The sequence below is a fragment of the Poeciliopsis prolifica genome, unplaced genomic scaffold, assembly GCF_027474105.1.
Source record: "Poeciliopsis prolifica strain line A6 unplaced genomic scaffold, Auburn_PproV2 SCAFFOLD030, whole genome shotgun sequence".
NCBI classification, from domain to species: Eukaryota; Metazoa; Chordata; class Actinopteri; order Cyprinodontiformes; family Poeciliidae; genus Poeciliopsis; species Poeciliopsis prolifica.
In genome coordinates, this window is record NW_026562405.1 from 4,809,974 (window position 1) to 4,829,865 (window position 19,892).

Sequence of the window (19,892 nt, forward strand, 5' to 3'; positions counted from 1 at the left end):
ATTTTCAGTGGTGCAAATTAATCTAATTTAATTAAAAATGATTGTGTCCCATGTTTCAATAAACAAAGGCTGAAATAAGTAAAACTATGGGGGATTTATGTGTGGTGTGGCTGTCTCATTGTGTCATCCAGTATTGATTAAGTCTCAGGGTTCGGCTCACCAAAGAGCGGATAAAGAGATTTTGGAGCCATAAGCAGAATCTGATCTCCACACGTCACTCCACACCGTCCTGTTTCCTCCTGTTCTCCCAGTTCCTAATAAATAGCCACAAATGTGAAGAATTGTAATAGGAACTGTAATCCAGTCTCATTATGAAAATGTTTGAATAGATATTTTATAAAGCCTTTCAGCATAAACAGCAACACAAAAACACTATTTTTTTTACACATATAAAAATAGTGTGATTATCAAAGAAGTATTACAAGAAGAACAAAAAACACTTAATTTCAATTATTAAGTGAAAATTGTGGTGTTGTAAAATATAACTCAAAACCAAATGTGAGCAGAGGAACCCAAAAATTTTACTCAACTAAGAGTAGCTTCACTTAAAAAGGTCAAAAGTTGCCGTCAAAAATATAAGAATGAAACAGCATTTTGTAAAGCGACTCAAGTACAGAGTAAACAATCATTACATCTGATTTGGTAAAATCATATAATCTGAAAGAAAAATATAACGTTTTGTACAAATTATGTTATTTTATAAACTAAAAGGAAAACACAACAACGAGGTTGCACTTTAACATAATCTGTAGGTCTTTGCCTCAAACAATTTTGGTTTGTTCTTCATTTTGTGAAGTTATTTGCTTTGGGTAGACCAGAAATTATTCTGTAGTAAGAGTAGCGATACTTCATAATGACATTGCTTGATATTAATTTTATTGTTAAAAGCTAATTTACTTTTAACAGTAAATTATAAACTACTCCTAAAAGTGTATTTCTATTTTTATCCAAGTAAATGTAACTTTTTTATCTACCTCTACTCAAAACAAACAAACAAACAAAAAAAACAGATTGAGTAAATTTAACCAGTTAAAAAACAAACAAACATGGAAATAAATATTGATCTATTAATCCTCATTAACTCATCAACCAGAGTTACCTCACTGGTTAATGAGGTAACTAGAGAGTTGGGTTAATCCTATAGGTCAGTGAACGCACCACGCCTGTCTGCTTTCTACTTCCAGTATGGCGGCTGGGACTTGCGGAGGAGGACAACTTCTTCTAGATTCTCTCCAGAAAACCACCGGAAGCCAACAGCTGTAATAAAACACCACCACGGCAAACTGGATTAGGACGAATACAGAGAACGACAGCGCAACCAGCGTCTTCCAGTGAGGTTCCCCCGAAGCACAGCAGCAGTGTGATGCGCGGGGAGCCGCAGTGAAGAAGAAACTCCCCAGATTTTTCCGCGTCTCTCTCCGCTCTGACTGTCAGTTAGCCGGCTAGCTGCTAGCTAGCTCACCTTTGCGCTTGCGTTCGCGGTGCGGGACTGTTGGTAGCCAATGACGCCTCGGCTTGCTGGTTTTATTTGCTACTGGAGACAGGTATGGCATATCGCTTCCACTCGGTAAGCGAACTGGTTGAGAAGGGTGGGGAGAAAACATTGGAGGACTTGAATGATAACTTTGGAAGTGCTCATTAGCCTAGCCTAGCATAGCCTAGCTGGTTGAACGCCAGAGACGTTGGTCGAGAGTTTGAGATAAGCATTTTTGCTGTAAATGACGATTTACTAATCCCCTGAATTTTGGCGGTTGAGTGTTTTGAGGCACAAACCCCCATCGGACTGGCCTTTACCGACCCAAGGGGGTGTTTCTGGCTCTCCGGCTCTGCTAGGTGTCGTTAGCGGTCTCGTAGGTGCACTCTGGAGGGAGTGGTGACCCGACGTGAGATGCCAAAATAAGGCTCCCTGTATCAGGGTAACAAGGTCACCCCGATTATCATGTGCCGTTTTGACGAACAGCAGATGACACTCGATTAAAGTGCGTCTGGACCGGCTTGTTGTTAGCTTGCTGCGGGCAGGTAAAAGCATCACAGCTCGTAAAAAAGGCGCAATAGTTCAGCAAATGTAGGGAATAAACAGGTGGGTTTATTTATTTGGAGGAGCTTCTGTTGTTTTCCGCGACGAAAGATAAACTTTGAGTGGTTTTACTGCCCAGCTTCACTGCTTGAATAGTTTGATGGACGTGAGGGGCTGTTTGCCAGGCTGTCAGTGCTATAATCAGTCATGTATGTCTTGACACATGGCACCTTGGTCTGTACATAGTGTTTGCTGTCAGATTTAAGCGTCGTTATGTAGCTTTAGAGGGGAGTCATTGAAAAAGGAATGTCTTGTCTTTTTATACATGTTTGGTTTGTTTTTAATTTAACTTTTTCTCAAACGCAGGGCAGTCGAGTTGAGTCAAAGTGCAGTCCCGAGAGCGTACAGGGGACAATGCTTATCAGTTAGTGCCTAGAAGATTACAGAACTTGGAGATCTGCCTGTATACAGGCCGCAGATATTGTAGATTATTCTTTTTTTTAGAGGGGATGCACCAAAACCCTGCCAATCTGGATCAGGAAAACCTCTCCATTGTGTCTGGTTGGAGTAACACACTCAAGCCAAAATCAATGCCTTCAGCACTGGCCGTGTTCACCTGCCGACCCAACTCGCACCCATTCCAGGAGCGGCATGTGTACCTGGACGAGCCAGTCAAGATCGGAAGGTCTGTGGCTCGCTGCCGACCGGCCCAGAACAACGGCACCTTCGACTGCAAGGTGCTGTCCAGGAATCATGCTCTTGTGTGGTTCGACCACAAGACCGGGAAGGTAAGAGACAGCCGTGTGTTCAATCCATGACTGACAAAAAGCATTGCTTTCTCATGAATCTATAATTGATTTGGTGGCACGAATTCTTCATCACTAGATCCTGATTTTAATATGGAGCAATGGAGAAAATAATTGCTCATAACAAGTTTTGCAGGACGACTAATTGTCCCAGAAGTTATTTGACAATTGATAATGTTTACACCAGTACTGTCAGTATTTTTTGGATTATTATTTTCACTGTTCACTGAAAGCATCAACAAATGTCAGTAAATTTAGCACATGATTATATGGTACCAAAAATATTGTGGTAAAACTCTATCATTGCCAAGCGCTGCAATAAATTGTCCCAGAAATTACTGCGATAAATGAGAATAGTGTTTTTTTCAAGTAGTATAATAGTGATGACATAACCCAACTTTGCCCTCAATAAACTTTTGTAAAGAAAACTTAGCACTGGAACTGGAAGATATTTTAAATATCCAAAATAAATAAACAAAGAAACAAAAATGATAAATAAAACAGAAATAAAAACTATATGCAACCAACACCATAAAATAAATTAAGTCTGAAGGATGTGTTGGCATTGATTGTATTGTAGTTCATCCGAATTTAGCTTCTTTGTTGTTGCAATAAATTCCAATTATTGATTTTTGAACCTCCCAAAACTGTCCACATTGTTGGGGTTATTATTTTCTTCACTGGTTGAAAGTATCAAAAATTTTAATAAATTTAGCATATGGTTAATTTTGTTGCTGTGTGCAGTTTAGTGACAAAAAACCACATTTCTTTACGTGACTAGTGTTTTTCTAAAACGGTGTGAGTTTGTAGTGTAATTTTTTTTAAGTGAAGTTAGATAAAATTAGGGGTGCACCGAATTATCGGCCAGCCAATTTATCGATGCAGATTTTCTTCATTTTGGGAGATTGGTGATCTGCCCGTTTTTACACGTGAAGCCAAACTTATCCACCGATCATATCGTATCGTTTATCATTTATCGTGATAAATTTCTTGATATGATAAAAATTCTGATTTAATGTTGTCACAGTAAACTCCAATTATTGATGATTAAAAAACCCAAAACTGTCTGTATTGTTTTGATAGTTTTGCTATTTATGTAATGTTCAATGAAAGTTTAAATGAATATGATTAGAAAATGCTGTTTAGTTTAGTGGCACAAATCACACTTCTTTATGTGATTGTATTATAAATGGTATAGATTTCAGCAGCAGTTAGCAAAAAAGAGAAGTAATAGTTTTTATTGTCACTTTTTTGTTATTATGAAGTCACTGTAAAGAAAATTGTCCTTCAGAAATATCAGAATGGAAATTATCGAGATAATTTTACTTGATTTATTACTTATTGTGACATGTTTAATTTTACATCAACTATTCATGGTTAAACACTATTGCACAGGTTGCTGAATTTCACATAAATGTCACGGTTATCACTAGGTTTCCTTTCAAAGAGAGATTCCTCAGTTTAACCAGGTGAACTTGTATTAAACTGCAGTCATGTTGTGTGAATTTAAAAATGTGAAAAAGCAAAAAAGAGAAGGGGAAGCGACCCATTCAGCACTAACCGGCCTCCTGAGACACCCAGAGTCTCTCAGAACTTGCTGAAGGATACGATTGTTGTCCTGTTTTCTAATTCCACTCTACTTTAACAATCATGACGCTGGGGATTGAAATTAATCCATTCAGACCCGATCCGCCCTCTGAGCATGGAAACTGCTGCTCACAAATGCTGCTTAAGATCCTAATTGATTAAGTAAGGCCGATTTAACTGAGGTGGTATTAAGCTTTGAGTTGCAAATAACTTTCCACATTTGATTATGTTTCTCTGGGCTTTTTATTTTTGGAGCATGTCATAACAAAATAGTGGAAATGTACAGATAGTCTTGTTTTTTAAATGAGTTTGCTTTAAAAAGCTTTAGAAAAGACCAAAGCAATGTTTGCCAACCTGAATGAGAATATAACTGGAATATATACAGATGTGTGAGATCTCTTCCAGTAAGAATATGAAGGTTTAACTGGTTTTATGAGTAGAGAAATATGTGAGAAACTCTGAGTTTAATCAAATTTAACATAATCTCTTTAGACTTTGTTCTGCTTCCCAACAGCTTAATGAGACTCCTATCTAATTCCAATTTAATATTACAGTATTTAATGTTTCTCTGCTGACAAGTTTCAGTTTAAAATCCTCAGATTGAGAGTTAAAATGTTTGCGATGGAAAATCAGTTGTGTGTGTTTGTTTTCTTTGAGGAACCAGCTAAACAGGTCGAGAAGCATCAGGATTACCCTGTTCTGCGGCATGCAGACTTTGAGATACCCTGTGTGTGTGTATGTGCATCAGCTATTTATAACGACAAGAGTAGCGTCATCCTTTCCTCTCTTCAGGGATAAACACACACATGCATTCCTCCAAATACCAGTGCCACGGTTTTAAGTGGTCTTGAGGTTTGCACTCATGTCCTTCACCAGAACCTGTTTGGATGAGTCTTTAACCTCCAGCGGCATTTTAATGTTCAGCGGTTATTTCCTTTACTCCTGAAGAATAAGTCTCCGTTTTGGGTGTTAATGCAGTTCAGTGTCAGTGAAGCGAAGCCGGACGCTGACTGGCTGTTAATGATTGAGTAGCCATAGTGTGCTCACTACGGAGACCTCCCGAGTTAGATGCAGCCCACTCTGTTAATTTATGACACATAAAGGAAAGGTAAGCATGCGTTCATGGAGGCTTTAAGGGGCTGGAAACAGCTGGAGAGCTTTGTCCTTTATTTCCCGGTACCTCTTTGTCTTTTAAATCCAATAAATGCCAAGACTTATTGGGATTTAAAACAAAATAAATCGAATAACCACAAATTGGTTGAGAAATTAACAGCTGGGTCTGATTCAGCTCCTTTTAAATCAAAGCTTCTGGAAAGTTTGTGTCCTTAGAAGATAATAACGGGAAGAACCTTTATAACTTGGAGCCATTTTGCTGTCAGGACAGAGAAATGCAACATGTTTAGAGCTGCAGATGTTGCATCATTTTTTTAAAAAACAAATTTTTAGAGAAATATCAACTAGAGATGTAAATCTTTCAGTGTGGCAATTTAATTCTGATTTTTAGAATCGATTCAGAACCAATTCTTAATTCAGAAACCAATTTTTCTATTCAATTGGTCTACAGATTCTGTTTAGATCATTGGTGACAGTAGTGCAAACAAATAAAAGATTTATTTAAACATTTCCAAAACATTTAAAATTCAGTTTATGTTTAAATAGGGTTGTGCTTAAAACTCTGTAGTATAAGTTTCCAGAATGAGGTTAACTTTGTTTTCTGACCTTTTCTTCAAAAAATATAAAAAAAATAATTTAGAATACAACTTTACAAAAAAATTAATCAAAATAAAAAATATTTTTGACCATTTCATTTAACATTCCTATGATTAGGACTCTATAGAATCTTTTACTGCAACTTTAGTATCTGCTTTAGGACATTTTGTTTAAATTTTAAAGACAGTTAATTTCACCTTTAAGGATTTAAAATAAAGATGAACATAAGACGATGGAAATTCATGTTATTTAAAAAGCTCAGAGATTCCAACCTAATAAAGAAAATGAATCTTAAAACACATTACTGTGTTTTACCCAAATTAATGCTTTCAGGGTCATTAATTTTGAGAATGCAAATATTGCAGGAAAAAAAGATTAAAAACCTACATTTATTATTTGAGCATCAATAAATATGAACAAGTTCCTTTTTAACTTATTAAGAGGTATAGGCCCTTCTTTTGGAGATCAGAGTCATCTGGAGGTGTATTATGGAGAAACATGCATGAATTCTTGCAAAAATATTGATAAATGTATCAGTTAAGATTAGCCCACATTTCTGTGTGCAATAATGATGCACACAGTTACTGATGTAACAAATTGTTTTGCAAGGTCTGAATACACGGCTCTCCTTTTAATGCTCCCGATTCAAGAGTGTTTGTTTTTGATTTGTTTGGCATTGTACCATAAAAATAATCCACAAACTCAAAGACTTAACATGCAAATTATGAAATTTGGCAACACAAAGTCCAGCGCGCGCATTCTTGCATTCAGAGTCTACTTGCGTAATCAGAACCTCGACACCGCAGCTTCCTCTTGTGATAAGAGAAACGTTCTGTTGAATGAGTCTGCAGTTTTGGGTTGAAAATGAGTCGTTTGTTTGGATCCAAGTTGGTTGCTTTGCATCAAACTTTCACCTTTGCTGTTCCGATCAGCACGCAACCCAAAGCACAAAGGTAAAAAAGTACTTTGTTTTTCTGAGTCTTGTTTGTTTGGCTGCTGGACTGACTTCACCTCAACACATCTAATTATGTTTTTAAGTGTTGTGGCAGTGAACTAGAGCATTGACTGACATGAGAACAGCTGGTGCAATGAATGTTTTAAAGACCTGCAGAGAAAGTGAAGCGATGTGTTGAACGATGGTGCCCATCATGACAGGAGATCAGACCTAATGAGGCTGCAGGGCCTGGAGCTCCAGTTTGGGAATCTCTGAGGAAGAGGAGATGAGATGCTGCAGATCTAATCGAAGATGTCACTTCCTGTTTCACAATTCTTCCTCTCTGACTTGGAAAAAGTTCCCTTTTCCTGAAGGAAATGTATTGCGAGTTTACATCTCGGGTAGGACGGAGATGATTAATCGATTATTGAAATAACCGTCAACTAACTTGGTAATAAAATAATCTTTAACTGGACTCAAAAAAGGTAGTTTGCTGAAAGAACAACAGAGTTAGAGCAGGGATTAAAACTAAAAGTGTACAAAAAATACATACATATTGCACTTAAGATGAAAAACTCTTTCTCTCTAATGGGACTCTTCTATACGATTATTTTAGTTATCAATCAATTATTCTGACAATTAATCGAATAAATAAATGTCCCCCTTCTGAGGGAAACGCTAATAAAAGCTTTAGCTTTGAAAATGAAGGGAAAATAAAGAATTCAGTTCCTTTTTTGAAAACATTTTATTGCTTAAAACGCAATAAAATTAAAACAAGGTTGAAGTACAAAAAATGCTTAAAGTTCAAAAACAGATAATAAAAAAATGTAACATTAACTTTTAAAAAATCAAAGCAAACTTAAGTTGATGCATTAGTAAGCACTACTTTTTATGTCGCACTTCACTTTCAATCTAAAGTTTGACATATAAAACAACTTTTTTATAAAACACTTCTTTTTTTATGTCAGTACTCTTCTTGATAATCAACAAGTGACAAAATGAAACTGGAAAATATTAAACAACTACTAAGCCAGCAGAGAGCAAAGCCAGCGACCTGGAAATATTTTCCTTAATTAAAAAGGTAATTGAACTATTTGCATTTTTGAGTTGGGCAGTATTCTGTGTTTTCCAAGCATATAGTGCCTTTTCATAGTATTATCAATAACTGGTACTTTCAGTTGTTTTAAAAATGCTACATATATCAAATATTTCTTAAAAGAAGTTTTAATTCTTATTTTGACACCTTGGAATTGGGCCTCTGTCTCTTTAAAACTCCTGCTCCTTCTTCAGAAAGTCATCACAACATGGCTCCCCCATTACCCGGGTTTTATCTAGAAACATTCAACCTGACTCTGAGATTGAAAAGGGTTTGAGGAGAATCCTGACAGTTAAGTCCTTCTGCTCTATAATCATCATCAGATGCCAAAAACCAGCCTTTGTGTTAATTAGCTTCTCAGAGGAAAGCCTGAACAAGTAGAAACCTGTGTTACTAAAACCATACAGCCCACCATACGTCCATCCCTCCCTGATGGGTCCGGCTGACCAGGCCAGACCGGGTTTATCCCTCAGCAGCAGGTATCTGTGTCACGGCAGAGCTGTGTGTGGTAACTGCAGGAATTAACTTCTGCTTGCAGAAGACAAAGCTTCCTGCCAAGCTGTGGCGTTCAGTCGCAGGTTAATTATGATTTCAGTTATGTCGATATGACAGCAGCTGACGTTTGCATGTTAAAGGGAATTGATGAATTAAGCTTCCTTTTTTTTTGACTGTGCAGTCATGTGGACTGCAGTTTCAACAGCAGTAACTGGATTCTCCTGTTATCCACTGTTTCATATGTGGGCATTTCTGTAGAAACTGAGAAGTGGAAACAAATCAGGAGAATCCCAGACTCTATCAGAAAGCGTTTCATGCTCTTGGTTTGTACAGCTAACGCTTGGAGTGCAGGGGTGTCCAAACTTTTTGCCACATCGACCAAAAATTGTCAAGTCAGAATTACCAGCGGTCAAAAGAAATCTATATAAAATAATAAAAAATTAAAAGTAAGTTATATTACAGCCTTCATTTACCTTCTATAGCATAAGCATAAAATAGCGTAAGCATAAAATAATTTAAATAAAGTAACTAGGCTCTTTGTAAGAATGAGGTCTGTAAATTATGGGATATCCAAAAATTAAAAAGTATTTCACATGTTTGCCTCATGGAAAAAAAAAATCTAATTTGCACATTTTGCGGGGGCTTGTTTGGAAAAAAAAGTTTCGGTTTATTTAGCTGTGTTTTCTAAATGATTAAAAGCAGATTTTGATTCACCAAGTTGCAGATGGCCCAGAAACCAGATTTTAATTCCCAGAAGAGAGTTTGTGGTGAAAGTTTCTTCCTACGCGCGCTCATCATAAATGGGAAAAAAACATCAACGAATGTTAAAGGTGTGAGGACTGCTGCCTGTTAAACCGTATTTTCCTGGATATTTTGTCTCCGAGGCACATCAGGTGCTGTTTGTGCTGGGTGAGAAATCACGTTATTGTCGGTCTACTTGTTGGCTAAAAATGAGGACACACACACACACACACACACACACACACACACACACACACACACACACACACACACACACACACACACACACACACACACACACACACACACACACCCTAATAGTAGATGACTCATTTGATTGTTGTTGGCGTTGGGTGTGCACTGTTTTACTCTGAGAAGAGCAGATTCTCCACTCCCTGTGACTTTAGTTTTCTGAGTACAGACTTACTGAGGATCAATTAAGATCAATGTCTGAGAAGCATTGACATCTATAAAGGCGACCCATTATGTAAAACTCACATTGTGCATGTTTTAGTTCTTCCTTCTGGGTCTTTTCTTCTTACAAAAACAGGACTTAAAAAAACACACCCAGGTGTTTTTTTTGGGATTTACTTATATTTTGGTGTCTGAAAAATTAGTCATTTTAAAAGTCAGCAGGCACTGGTTGTCACCCAGCAACCCCAGCGAATCCCAGCCCGTTCAGTCAGCTGGTTTTACTGCTGTAGGGACAAGGCAAATGTTTTGTTGCTCATTTACCATCTAGAAACCACCTGATGCATTCTTGCTGGCTGTGCAGGAGGCTCCATTACTGCTTTTCAAAGATGGGCGGTTGAAAATTGCACATTTGTTTCCAGCCATTTTCATGCATGAGTGTAAACGGTTAATTGGGGGGGGGGTGATTTAAAAACACAACCCATCTTTTTAGTGTTCAGGGGTTTTAATGTGGCCTGTGAAGGTGTTTACTGCTGCGTCATGGGTATTTACGTTGCAGATATAGAGGCAGTTTGAGAAAAACTCCCCAAATACTGCTGGAAGTAAAGCTCTGCTAACAAGGTGAAATAAGAACGACCTATCGGATTACTGCAGGGTTACGCTGGTCCTACCAACCTCATAGCGTTCAGTAGTAGCAGCAAATAATTTCATCTAGTAATAAAATGAATTTATCATTTTCACACAGTAGATCCGAAATACAGCTGCAAGATTTGAACTTTGAACTTAAAACTTGTTGCAAATATGCAAGAAAACATGACACAAAATGACCAGAAACTGCTGCTAAATTGATTTGAATTATACAGATACTAGTTTATGTTGTAAACATTTTTCAGTTGACTGTTATCTTGCCACAAATATACAATGTAAATATAAATAAAAGTGTAGCTGGTTATATTCTTCTGAAATTAGTACAGTTAAGTTGTGTAACTTTATATATACAGCAGCTAGTGTATACACAGTTGTAGATCTGCATGAATACATTCATCGCAGTATTGGGTAGGATAGTCATATGTGCTAAAGTAATTAATCATTCGTACTGATTATTTATGTTTTAATTCTAAGTGAAGATTGTTGTTCAGACACACTCTGATGTATATTTTTTATTATTTAGCAGGCAGCGCTGGAAACGGGATCACTTATTCATGCTCTAATCTCATTAATAATTTTCAGAACGACGCGATTAAAATGCTCATTTACTACTACGCGTGTTGCATCACTCTTTCTGCTCCAGCTCTGAGAAGAGCAGATATTTTTACCTCAGATTAATGCAGGAGGCTGAGTCAGCATGAGCATCTCAGGAAACTGGGAAAAAACGAACTTATCCAAGTTTCGCTGCTGCTGTTGATTTGATTTTAACTGTCGTCTACAGGTGAGCCTGTAGGGTAAAGCGTGTTGTGATTTAACTCGCACGGACAGTTTTTCAACTCTTCTTCACACAGGAAGGTGATGCTGTTGACATCGTCTGCCTTACTTCGAGCGCACCATGCAACAGCTTATACCTCACTTGAACACAAAGCCACTTGGTATCTTACATCATTTTTATGTTTAGTAGTCAAATTGCATTGCTGGTGATCACTAAAGAGAATATTCAGCAGAATTATCAGAAAGATTGATATGAAACACAGCTGCTGCTGCATGGCCGAGATCCTTCTTTTACACTGCATGCACTGCATTTACTTTTAGATAAAAAAACTTGAATCTGACAAAATCATAATCAGCAGGTCAGATTTTTTAAAGATTAATCGACCGGAAAACTGCAATCGGTGCAATTCTAAAAATATATATACAGATGAAGCTAAAGAAGAAACTGCATGCTTAAATTTACAACACAAGGCAATAATAGTCTGCAACTATTCACATTATTATTTAGTTATAAGTGTTGTGTTTTACCAAGCAGGGAAGTAATATTTAATAATTACGGGTAAATTCCCAGTTGCTTGTTGGTTTTGTCCTGTCCTGTCATATACTAATTAATCTAATTCTGCTCCTCCACAAAAATGTTTCTACAGTATCAAAAATATTATTGAGTTCTATTTTTAGTATGAGTGTTGAGTTTGAAATTTCAGTATCTTGCAAACGCCTAGAAAAATGATTTTTATTTCTCTTTTGTTGGATTGCAAACAGTTTATTTTCATCCTTCATCTTATGTAAAATGATTTGCTGAAAAAAAAAGCATGCCTTGACTTGATGTTTTTCTTTGGTCTAAATCTGTAAAATCAAATTAAAATTGTAACTCATTTAATCGTACATTAACTTTTAAACTGGATGTTTACGTCTTTTTGAAAGGTTCTAGAAATGTTTTATTCAGTGAGAAAATGGGTCTTTGGGTTGTTAAAGGTTGCTAATTTATACTTAGGGCCTTATATTTGTCCTGCCAGTTTGGGTACTTTTGGCATTTGCTTTGATAACTGAATGAAATGTTTGACTGGTTTTAGTTTGCATCTCCAACAAATTCCTTGTTTTAAGCTGAGAAATGGACATTTGAGAGTAAAATGACTTTATTCCAGAGTTGTTAAGGAGCCAGATAATGGGAGTGAGCTTGTGTTCACACTCGGCTACACCCTGGTGAAGGAATATGTTCGCTGATAAACGCCAGTTCTGTTTGCAAGCAGCTTCTAACAGGCTCTTTTGGAGACGGTGGCAGAAGGCCAGCCCCTGTTTTCTGGCTCTGCTTCAAACTGAAACTGGTGCTTTTCTCTCCATCTTTAGCTCCCACAGTAAACTCTAAGTGATCTCCTAGTTTTATCTCATAGACAACCTTTAAATAGTGTTGCATTAATTAAAAAGAAAGCAACGCACCATAATCTCAAAAGACCCTTATAAATATGTTTTAACTGTTTTTATTTTAATGTAATGTTTCTGAACTTATCAAATCCTTCAGTAAGCAGAACTTCCTGAACTCTGATGGATTCATTTTCAAACAAATCCTCCTTGAACTTGTCTCAGACAGCCACCTGTTGTCATTAAGAGGGAAAATGCATCAAAATGCTGATCTTGCTTTCTGCTTATTAAGCGTCAACACTCATTGATCATTGTCACTTTACTGTAGATATTTATCCTTTACATCACTGCTCAGCTCAACAGAGCAAATGTTTATCTACCTGCCTACAACATCTTGTCACTCGCTAAAGTCTTGGTTCATTTCAGGGGAAATGTTTATTTTATAGTTTAAGGTTAGAAATGTCTGTTTTGTCAACTCACTTTGTAGTACTTTTATCTGATCCGGTGCAAATATTGAGGAATCTTAGCTTGAGAGTAATTGGTAGTTTGGCCAGGACTTGTGGACCTTTTCATGTGTGTAAAATGTGATCAGTCGCTGCTTTTTGTTGTCTTTTCTCTTCTGGGTTTGACCTTTTCTCTGCCTAGGCACAGTGTGAAATGAACAGATTTGTCAGAGCAAAGTGTGACAAAGTGATTCAGTAACATAAAGAGTTGATCTTTTCCCTCATCCCGTCGCTGTGACTAATCCTCATTCAGGGCCTATTTAGTTGTGCTGTCAGTAATTATTAACAGAAGGTTTATGGCTCTGTTGGTTGTTTGATCTTCCACTTTGCAGCCTTGCTTTTTCAATTCCAGATTCATAGTTACTTTTATTACTTTGTTGGAGGATTACTGAGATGTAAATGGATAAAACAGAAATTCAGAATGAACATTTATTAAAATGTATGTTAAGAAGATGTTGCGCGAGGCTTTCTCTTATCTGTCAGTTTAATTGGTGGCATAAAAAATAAGCTGATCCTAATCCACTCTGTCATTTTTTAAATAATTATGTTCACTTGCATTTATTTTTATTTGGCTTAATTAATATTCAACAAGATGAATATCAAGCAAGTAAATGCATGTTTTTTTTCCCACAGCGGCAGGAACTACACATAAACAAACGATGAAACTAAATGACTGCAGTTAAATTATTAATAATTCACTTGCTGTCTTACAGACTCGCAATTTCCTCCTGGTTTGCATGAACCTGAATTGCACACTTAATCAAAGAGTTTTGATGTTGATGTACAGGACAAAGCCACACTGGAACGACAAGCACTAGTTCAGAGAGTTTTGAAATCAGGGAACATTTCGCCTATCAAAGTAATCAGAAGTTGGCAAGACTCTCTGAAGTTTTACGATCGTGGAAATTCTTGCCTCATCAGAAAAAGCTTATTTAATAATAGGAAAGTTACATTATTACAGTAGTATTTGGTACAAAAGTTGGGTATTTTGGCATTGCATTGAGTGAAACGAGGTGCTGCAACCAGAACATTGCTGGATTATTTGGAGATAAAAACTTTTCTTTTCTTGAATGTATAGGATTTGACTTCAATTAAAAAGAAATCTTGTTTCATTTGTTGAGTTGAAATTTTGGAAAATTTTTAAATTTGTCAGAATTAAATGTAACTGGGTAAGACTCTAAAGATGGTGAACCTATCTAGACGGATGGATTGATGCATCTACAATGGTGTCATGGAATAAATCATCCTATGAAGCAAACAAACATAGCTAGTCATAACTATTTTTTCACTTTGCTGAAGAATAAGAAATAGAAATTAGTTTTTTTGGGGGGGTGGTTAAGAGCATATGTTTCCAACTAGGAAATGTAATTTTGTGGGCTGGAGTTAATTTCAGAAAAGGAAGCTCTATTACCGCCTCTGTCATTGGAGCCAACGTTACGCCACAGAAATGTAAACACGATCTCTGTTTTGCATTGGAGATAAAAGTATATCTGAGATGTCACATGCGCATCTCTTGACGTGGATTATTTTTAGATGTGCAAGGTTTCATTGTACCTCTGGTGAGTGATTCCTAGGAAATTAACCGTCATCTGATGAATACTTTCTCCTAACATGTTTCTGTGTGCTTGCCAAAGAAACCTGTTGTCATGTGTTGATCTCCTGACTGGTTAAGTGGCTTACTGATGCTTTCGCGGCTCCGAAAGATGTTTGCAGGTAGACCAAAGTTTACTTTCATTTGTTCCGCATCGCAGTTTGATTACACATTCACACGAACCTTGGAAACAAACTTGAAATGGACTAAACATGGTGTGAATGCACCCGTAGTCATATTAAGTTACTACAACAATTTGCAGCTGTTTACAGACAGAAAGCAGTGAGGAAAATAGTTTGAAGTACTTCCCTGACAGTCCAAGTGGAGGTCAGTCCTCCTCCAACATCAGCGATTACTCACTGAAGCTGTTGTGTTGTTTTCTACATGTTTTTATGATCAATTCAATTAGTCTTTTGCTCGTTTTAAAAGAAGCAAGCTGACACCAAAAATCAACCAGACATGTTGTAATGAGGGTTAACTATTCAAGTTTCTTGCTGTCATTGTAACAAGCATGCTGGGACATTTTAATTCCCAGCATGCTTTATGCTTCCCAGCATGCTTTTTGCTGGGAATTAAAATGTCAATTAGTAATGATGATGCATCAGAGGCAAACAGCAGGTCCTACTGGACCGGGACCTAACCGGTCCAGTAGGATAGGTGATCTGATCCAAGATGGATGATGTCATGTTTTCTGTGTCCGTGTGAAAGAAATGACTGTAGAAGTGTGTGTGATAGCTGTATGTGAGGTCTGAGGTGCAGTGTGTGTGTGTGTGTGTGTGTGTGTGTGTGTGTGTGTGTGTGTGTGTGTGTGTGTGTGTGTGTGTTGTTGCTGGGTGAAATGCTCTATAGTTAGGTCCCTCCCTTCCTGTCTCCATGTTGCCATGGGAACAGGAGGTAGCCGTGTGGGGTGTAGCATCACAAGATGCGAGCAGGTTGCTTTCCGTAGCTCTCTGCAGTCGGGTAAACGTCTGTCTCTGCATCGTTCTTCCCTTCGCCGTCTGTTGTTTTGGCTTCTTCGTCGTTCGTTCTCTGCTCTGTTCTGTGTTTTGTCCGTTTCTCTCATCTGAAGGACGGTTCACTTTGTTTTCAGTCAGGACGAAGAGCTGAGAGCTAATGAGTGAAACTCGTGGAACGACAGATTCACTCCTCAGGCATCCAGATCTCATTGCTTACTCAGTGTGTTTGTGTGTGTGTGCCTATGTCATAATGTATGTTTTAAATGTTGTGTTGGTTTTGTTTCCTGTTATGTTCTGATGTCTCTTTTTGTTGTTGTTGACATCTCTACCTGTTTTCTGACTCATCTGGGTGACAGACCCGCTCTTCAGTGTGTGTTGCTTCTGTCATGCTGGTTGTTGCCCTCATGTTTTACCTCTGAGTGTAAAAGAAGCTTCACGGCATGGGCTGTCGCTGCCTCTTCAGTATTATCCCACCCTCCTGGACGGTGAAACCTTGGAAAAGCTTCCAGATGCAACAGTGAACCATAATTAAATCCAGTGTTTATAAGTAGGGGAATTCTGCCAGTTCTAGCTAAATCTGTATTCATTGTCAGCACTGGCAAGTTAAGCTTTGGCAAACTGGAAACCAAAATTATTAAACGTATTGTATTACAGGGTTCCCCTCAGAAAACTAGCAGAAACTGGTGGTAGGGTCCACCAGTTACCACATCGTATTTTTGTGTTTAAAAAAAATGTAAATAGGAACTAAAAGCAACAAGGAAAATACAAGAGTGGATGAAATAAATTAGTCTTTTACTCGTAATATATTTGTCTGGTTTGATCGATTTCTACTTGTTTCATTTGATGTGAAATTCAAGCTACGTTCTAATCTTTTCACCTCCGAAAATCTGACCCTTGCCACACATAATAAATTAAAATGAACTCAATAATTTCCATTTGCATTATTTATTGTATCGAGACTCCATAATTGATTTTGTAGGTTGTTTATGTGTAATTTGGATATTTAAAATGTCTTCTCGTTCCAGTGTTAAATGTTAATTACAATTTAAAGTTTATTGGTCTTCGACAATGTGTTCTTGCATTATTATAACATCATTATATTACTTAAAATAGCCTCAAAACAATAGCATTACCTTTTATCACAATACTTTCTAGGTCAATTTATTGTCCAGCAAAATTTGTTTAAATTGAGCATCACTACCTGCGGTGTTATCCTTAGTAACCCAGATGATAAGGCTCAAGTCATGACTCTTCCTTTATACTTTCAAGTGTATAAAGGAAGACTGCAGTGTGGTTCCCTCTGCAATAATGACCGTTAAGTCTTGATTATGCATAAACTCAACAACTGTTTGTAGTTGAAATTATCTGTAAACATTTGCCTGGTTCCCCTTTAGCTCTGCTGTCCTAACAGTCCTTTACCACCAGGAAGTTTGGTCATGTTTATCAGGATTTCAACCCCTGTATCATGTTTTACTGCTTCCCTGAGACGGTTCTAAACCTGCTGTGTTGGTGTGTTTCAGTTCTACCTTCAGGACACTAAAAGCAGCAATGGGACGTTCATCAACAGCCAGAGACTGAGCCGCGGGTCCGAGGAGAGTCCACCCTGCGAGGTTCTGTCGGGCGACATCATTCAGTTTGGGGTCGATGTCACCGAGAACACGCGCAAAGGTTTGTGCAAACATGCTATGTTGCCCACTGATGGACTGAAAAACAACACTGGTCCAGTTAGGAAAAACCAGATGCCTCCTGGAAGCCTACTGTTTCATCTTCCTCTTTTTTTTTTTTTTGCAAACAGTGAGTCCAAATATACACCCTGAAATATACTTAATGGTGGCTTAGGGCTAATTTAACCACACAACACAGCAACACACTGACAAGGCTCACAACAAAGCGCACATATTAAGGTCAGATTTTCAGCTCTACATACTGTGTTGCTAATCCAACCTGCAGCACTGTAATCCAGAAATACACTTAAATTTTGGACTAAAAAAATAAAAACATAGAAATATTTATTAAATCAAATTTCCAACCCTCGTATATCGTTATTATTATTATTATTTAGATTTTTTTTTATCCAGCACAAGACGAAGTTCAGATGGCTTTGATTGTTGACAGATCTGCTTTGTGGCATTTAATATGTTACAATAAAAGACATTTTTTCTATTGAAAACAAGGATTTATATATTTTTTAACATTAGTATGAGCACATTTAACTTAAAACGAATAATTTGTTATCATAATAGATGTGACTGATTCAGTTTTATGCCACTGCAAGTAAATGAACAAGATTCAAGCGCTGGAAAATTTATCTAATACAACTTCTGCTCTGAAGAATGACCATCAAGTAAGGCTATTGGTGTTTACTGTACATATTTATAAAATACCTGCATTAATTACGGTAATGGTCTGAGCAAACTTCAAGTTTTATCATGATACTTTGTGTCACTAGTGTGATGGCAATAAATGATCACAACTATTTTTCTCTTTTAGTGAACAGTATCGCTAAAACTATACATAAATGGAGCACTCCATTAACGGCTGAATGGAACCGTTAATGGATCGATTTCAGAGTTATTCAGCAGCGTTGATCTTGAATTGTCACCAGATCATATACAGACAAAGAGAGCTAATAAAAAGACAACGCCACAAATGCAGTCGCATCAGTGACGCAAAAGTCGGATAAAATACAGCATGACCTTGCAGGATATAAGATCTGAATGTAATTTTGTTCCACAATATGGAAGTACCGCACATTAGATTCTTCTTAGTTTAGACTGCCATGAAAAATTGGGCATGGATTGCATTTCCCTGCTGTGTGAACGCAGCCTAACTGAAGCAATTCACACGTGAATCAAAAAGGCAGATTTACTGTCATTGTAGGGCTGGAAAATATGGCAAAAAAATATATCACAATGTAACATATTAGTTGATAACGATAATTATTGATTCGTTTTTTATTTTTTGCTTTGAATACATTAAGTACTGCCAAACTGGTGGCATGGCCTTTCCTGTTTTATCCAGTTTTCACTACATGCTGTTTGTTTTTATTTTTCAGCAAACATGAGGCACAATGATGAAAACTTAAACTGCTGCAGCTCAAGTTTCTCAACGTGTTGTTGCTATTTAGCCACAAGATACTCAGCAGGTTGTTGCTAGGTAACCAAAAAATGAGCGAGTGAGTTGATGCCACTTATCTAGTTGCATAGTTGTCTGTAAGATGTTGATCTGCCAAAGTTTTTCCTATGCCTACATCCCCCAGAATGCTGTGTGGTTCTGGATCGAAGATCAGGGAAATTGAATATTCTATCAGATGTATTATATATTGATACAGTGTCTTTTGCAATATATATTGATGATTTATTGTCCAGCCCTACTGCATCGAGTGCCAGCAAGTTTAGCTGAAAAATTAGCCAGTCATTTAGTTCATGTGTATTGGAGCAGGGATGTATGCTAAAGTTGCAGGACAGCCCGCTGGAGTTGGAGAATAAAGTAAAACAGTCGCCAGTGACTCCGTTATGCTCGTTAGTAACGCAACTGTCTGTATTATTCTGTCCCCAGTCACCCATGGCTGCATCGTGTCAACAATCAAACTGTTTCTACCGGATGGGATGGAGGCCCGCAGACGAAGCGAGTAAGTCACCGTTACCCTCTTAAAGAATTTAATGTAAAAAAAAATATATATATATACATATGAAGAAGCAGCATAAAAATGGTTTTATTGCTTTATATTCTGAAGTAGAGGTTGTTCTATCCTCTGCCAGCACAGTGATGTGATCAGCAAACCATAAAGAAAATGTAATTAAATTTTGAGCAGGGCAGTAATTGTACAAGACGGTATGAAATGTGGCTCATGAGTTTTTAGCATGTTTGTGTTGTTGTTAGTAAGACAGTTGATGCTGTTACTGAGCAGCAGCCGACCCAGCATGATGTTTCCTACTGTACTCACGGCTCCACCTGTCTGTCTGTGTCTGTTTGGCTTCAGTTGATGCCGTGTGCACAAGGGATCCAAGGTTACAGAGCGGTGGTGTGCAGTGCCATCTGCTGCTGCAGCGTCAGTAGGAACTGAATGAAAAACGCTTTTATATCGGCGTCATATCTGGTCAGGCTGGCCCACCATTACAAACAGATCACAGATGATGACCTGCTGTCTTAAGTGTCTGCGTATTTGTGCAGCAGCATTGTCTGCAAGCAATGTTTATGAGATTGCATTGGTGGATTTTAACAATAGCTTCATGGCTTTGCTGCAGATTTAAAGGCCTCTACT

At 37.6% G+C, this 19,892-nt stretch overlaps 1 protein-coding gene across 8 annotated transcripts in view; it reads left to right on the forward strand.

Annotated features, from left to right (window-relative positions):
- Nucleotides 1–1,171: 1,171 nt before the first annotated feature.
- Nucleotides 1,172–19,892, forward strand: part of slmapa (sarcolemma associated protein a) — a 49,854-nt gene continuing 31,133 nt past the window's right edge. For all 8 annotated transcript variants that reach the window (XR_008607274.1, XM_055050120.1, XM_055050119.1 and 5 more), the window contains exons 1-3: nt 1,172–2,805; nt 17,149–17,296; nt 19,187–19,259. Coding sequence is in view for 7 of the 8 variants with exons in the window: in XM_055050120.1 (XP_054906095.1) it covers nt 2,527–2,805; nt 17,149–17,296; nt 19,187–19,259 (500 nt within the window). In the remaining variant the exon portion in view is untranslated. The remainder of the gene's footprint in view (nt 2,806–17,148; nt 17,297–19,186; nt 19,260–19,892) is intronic.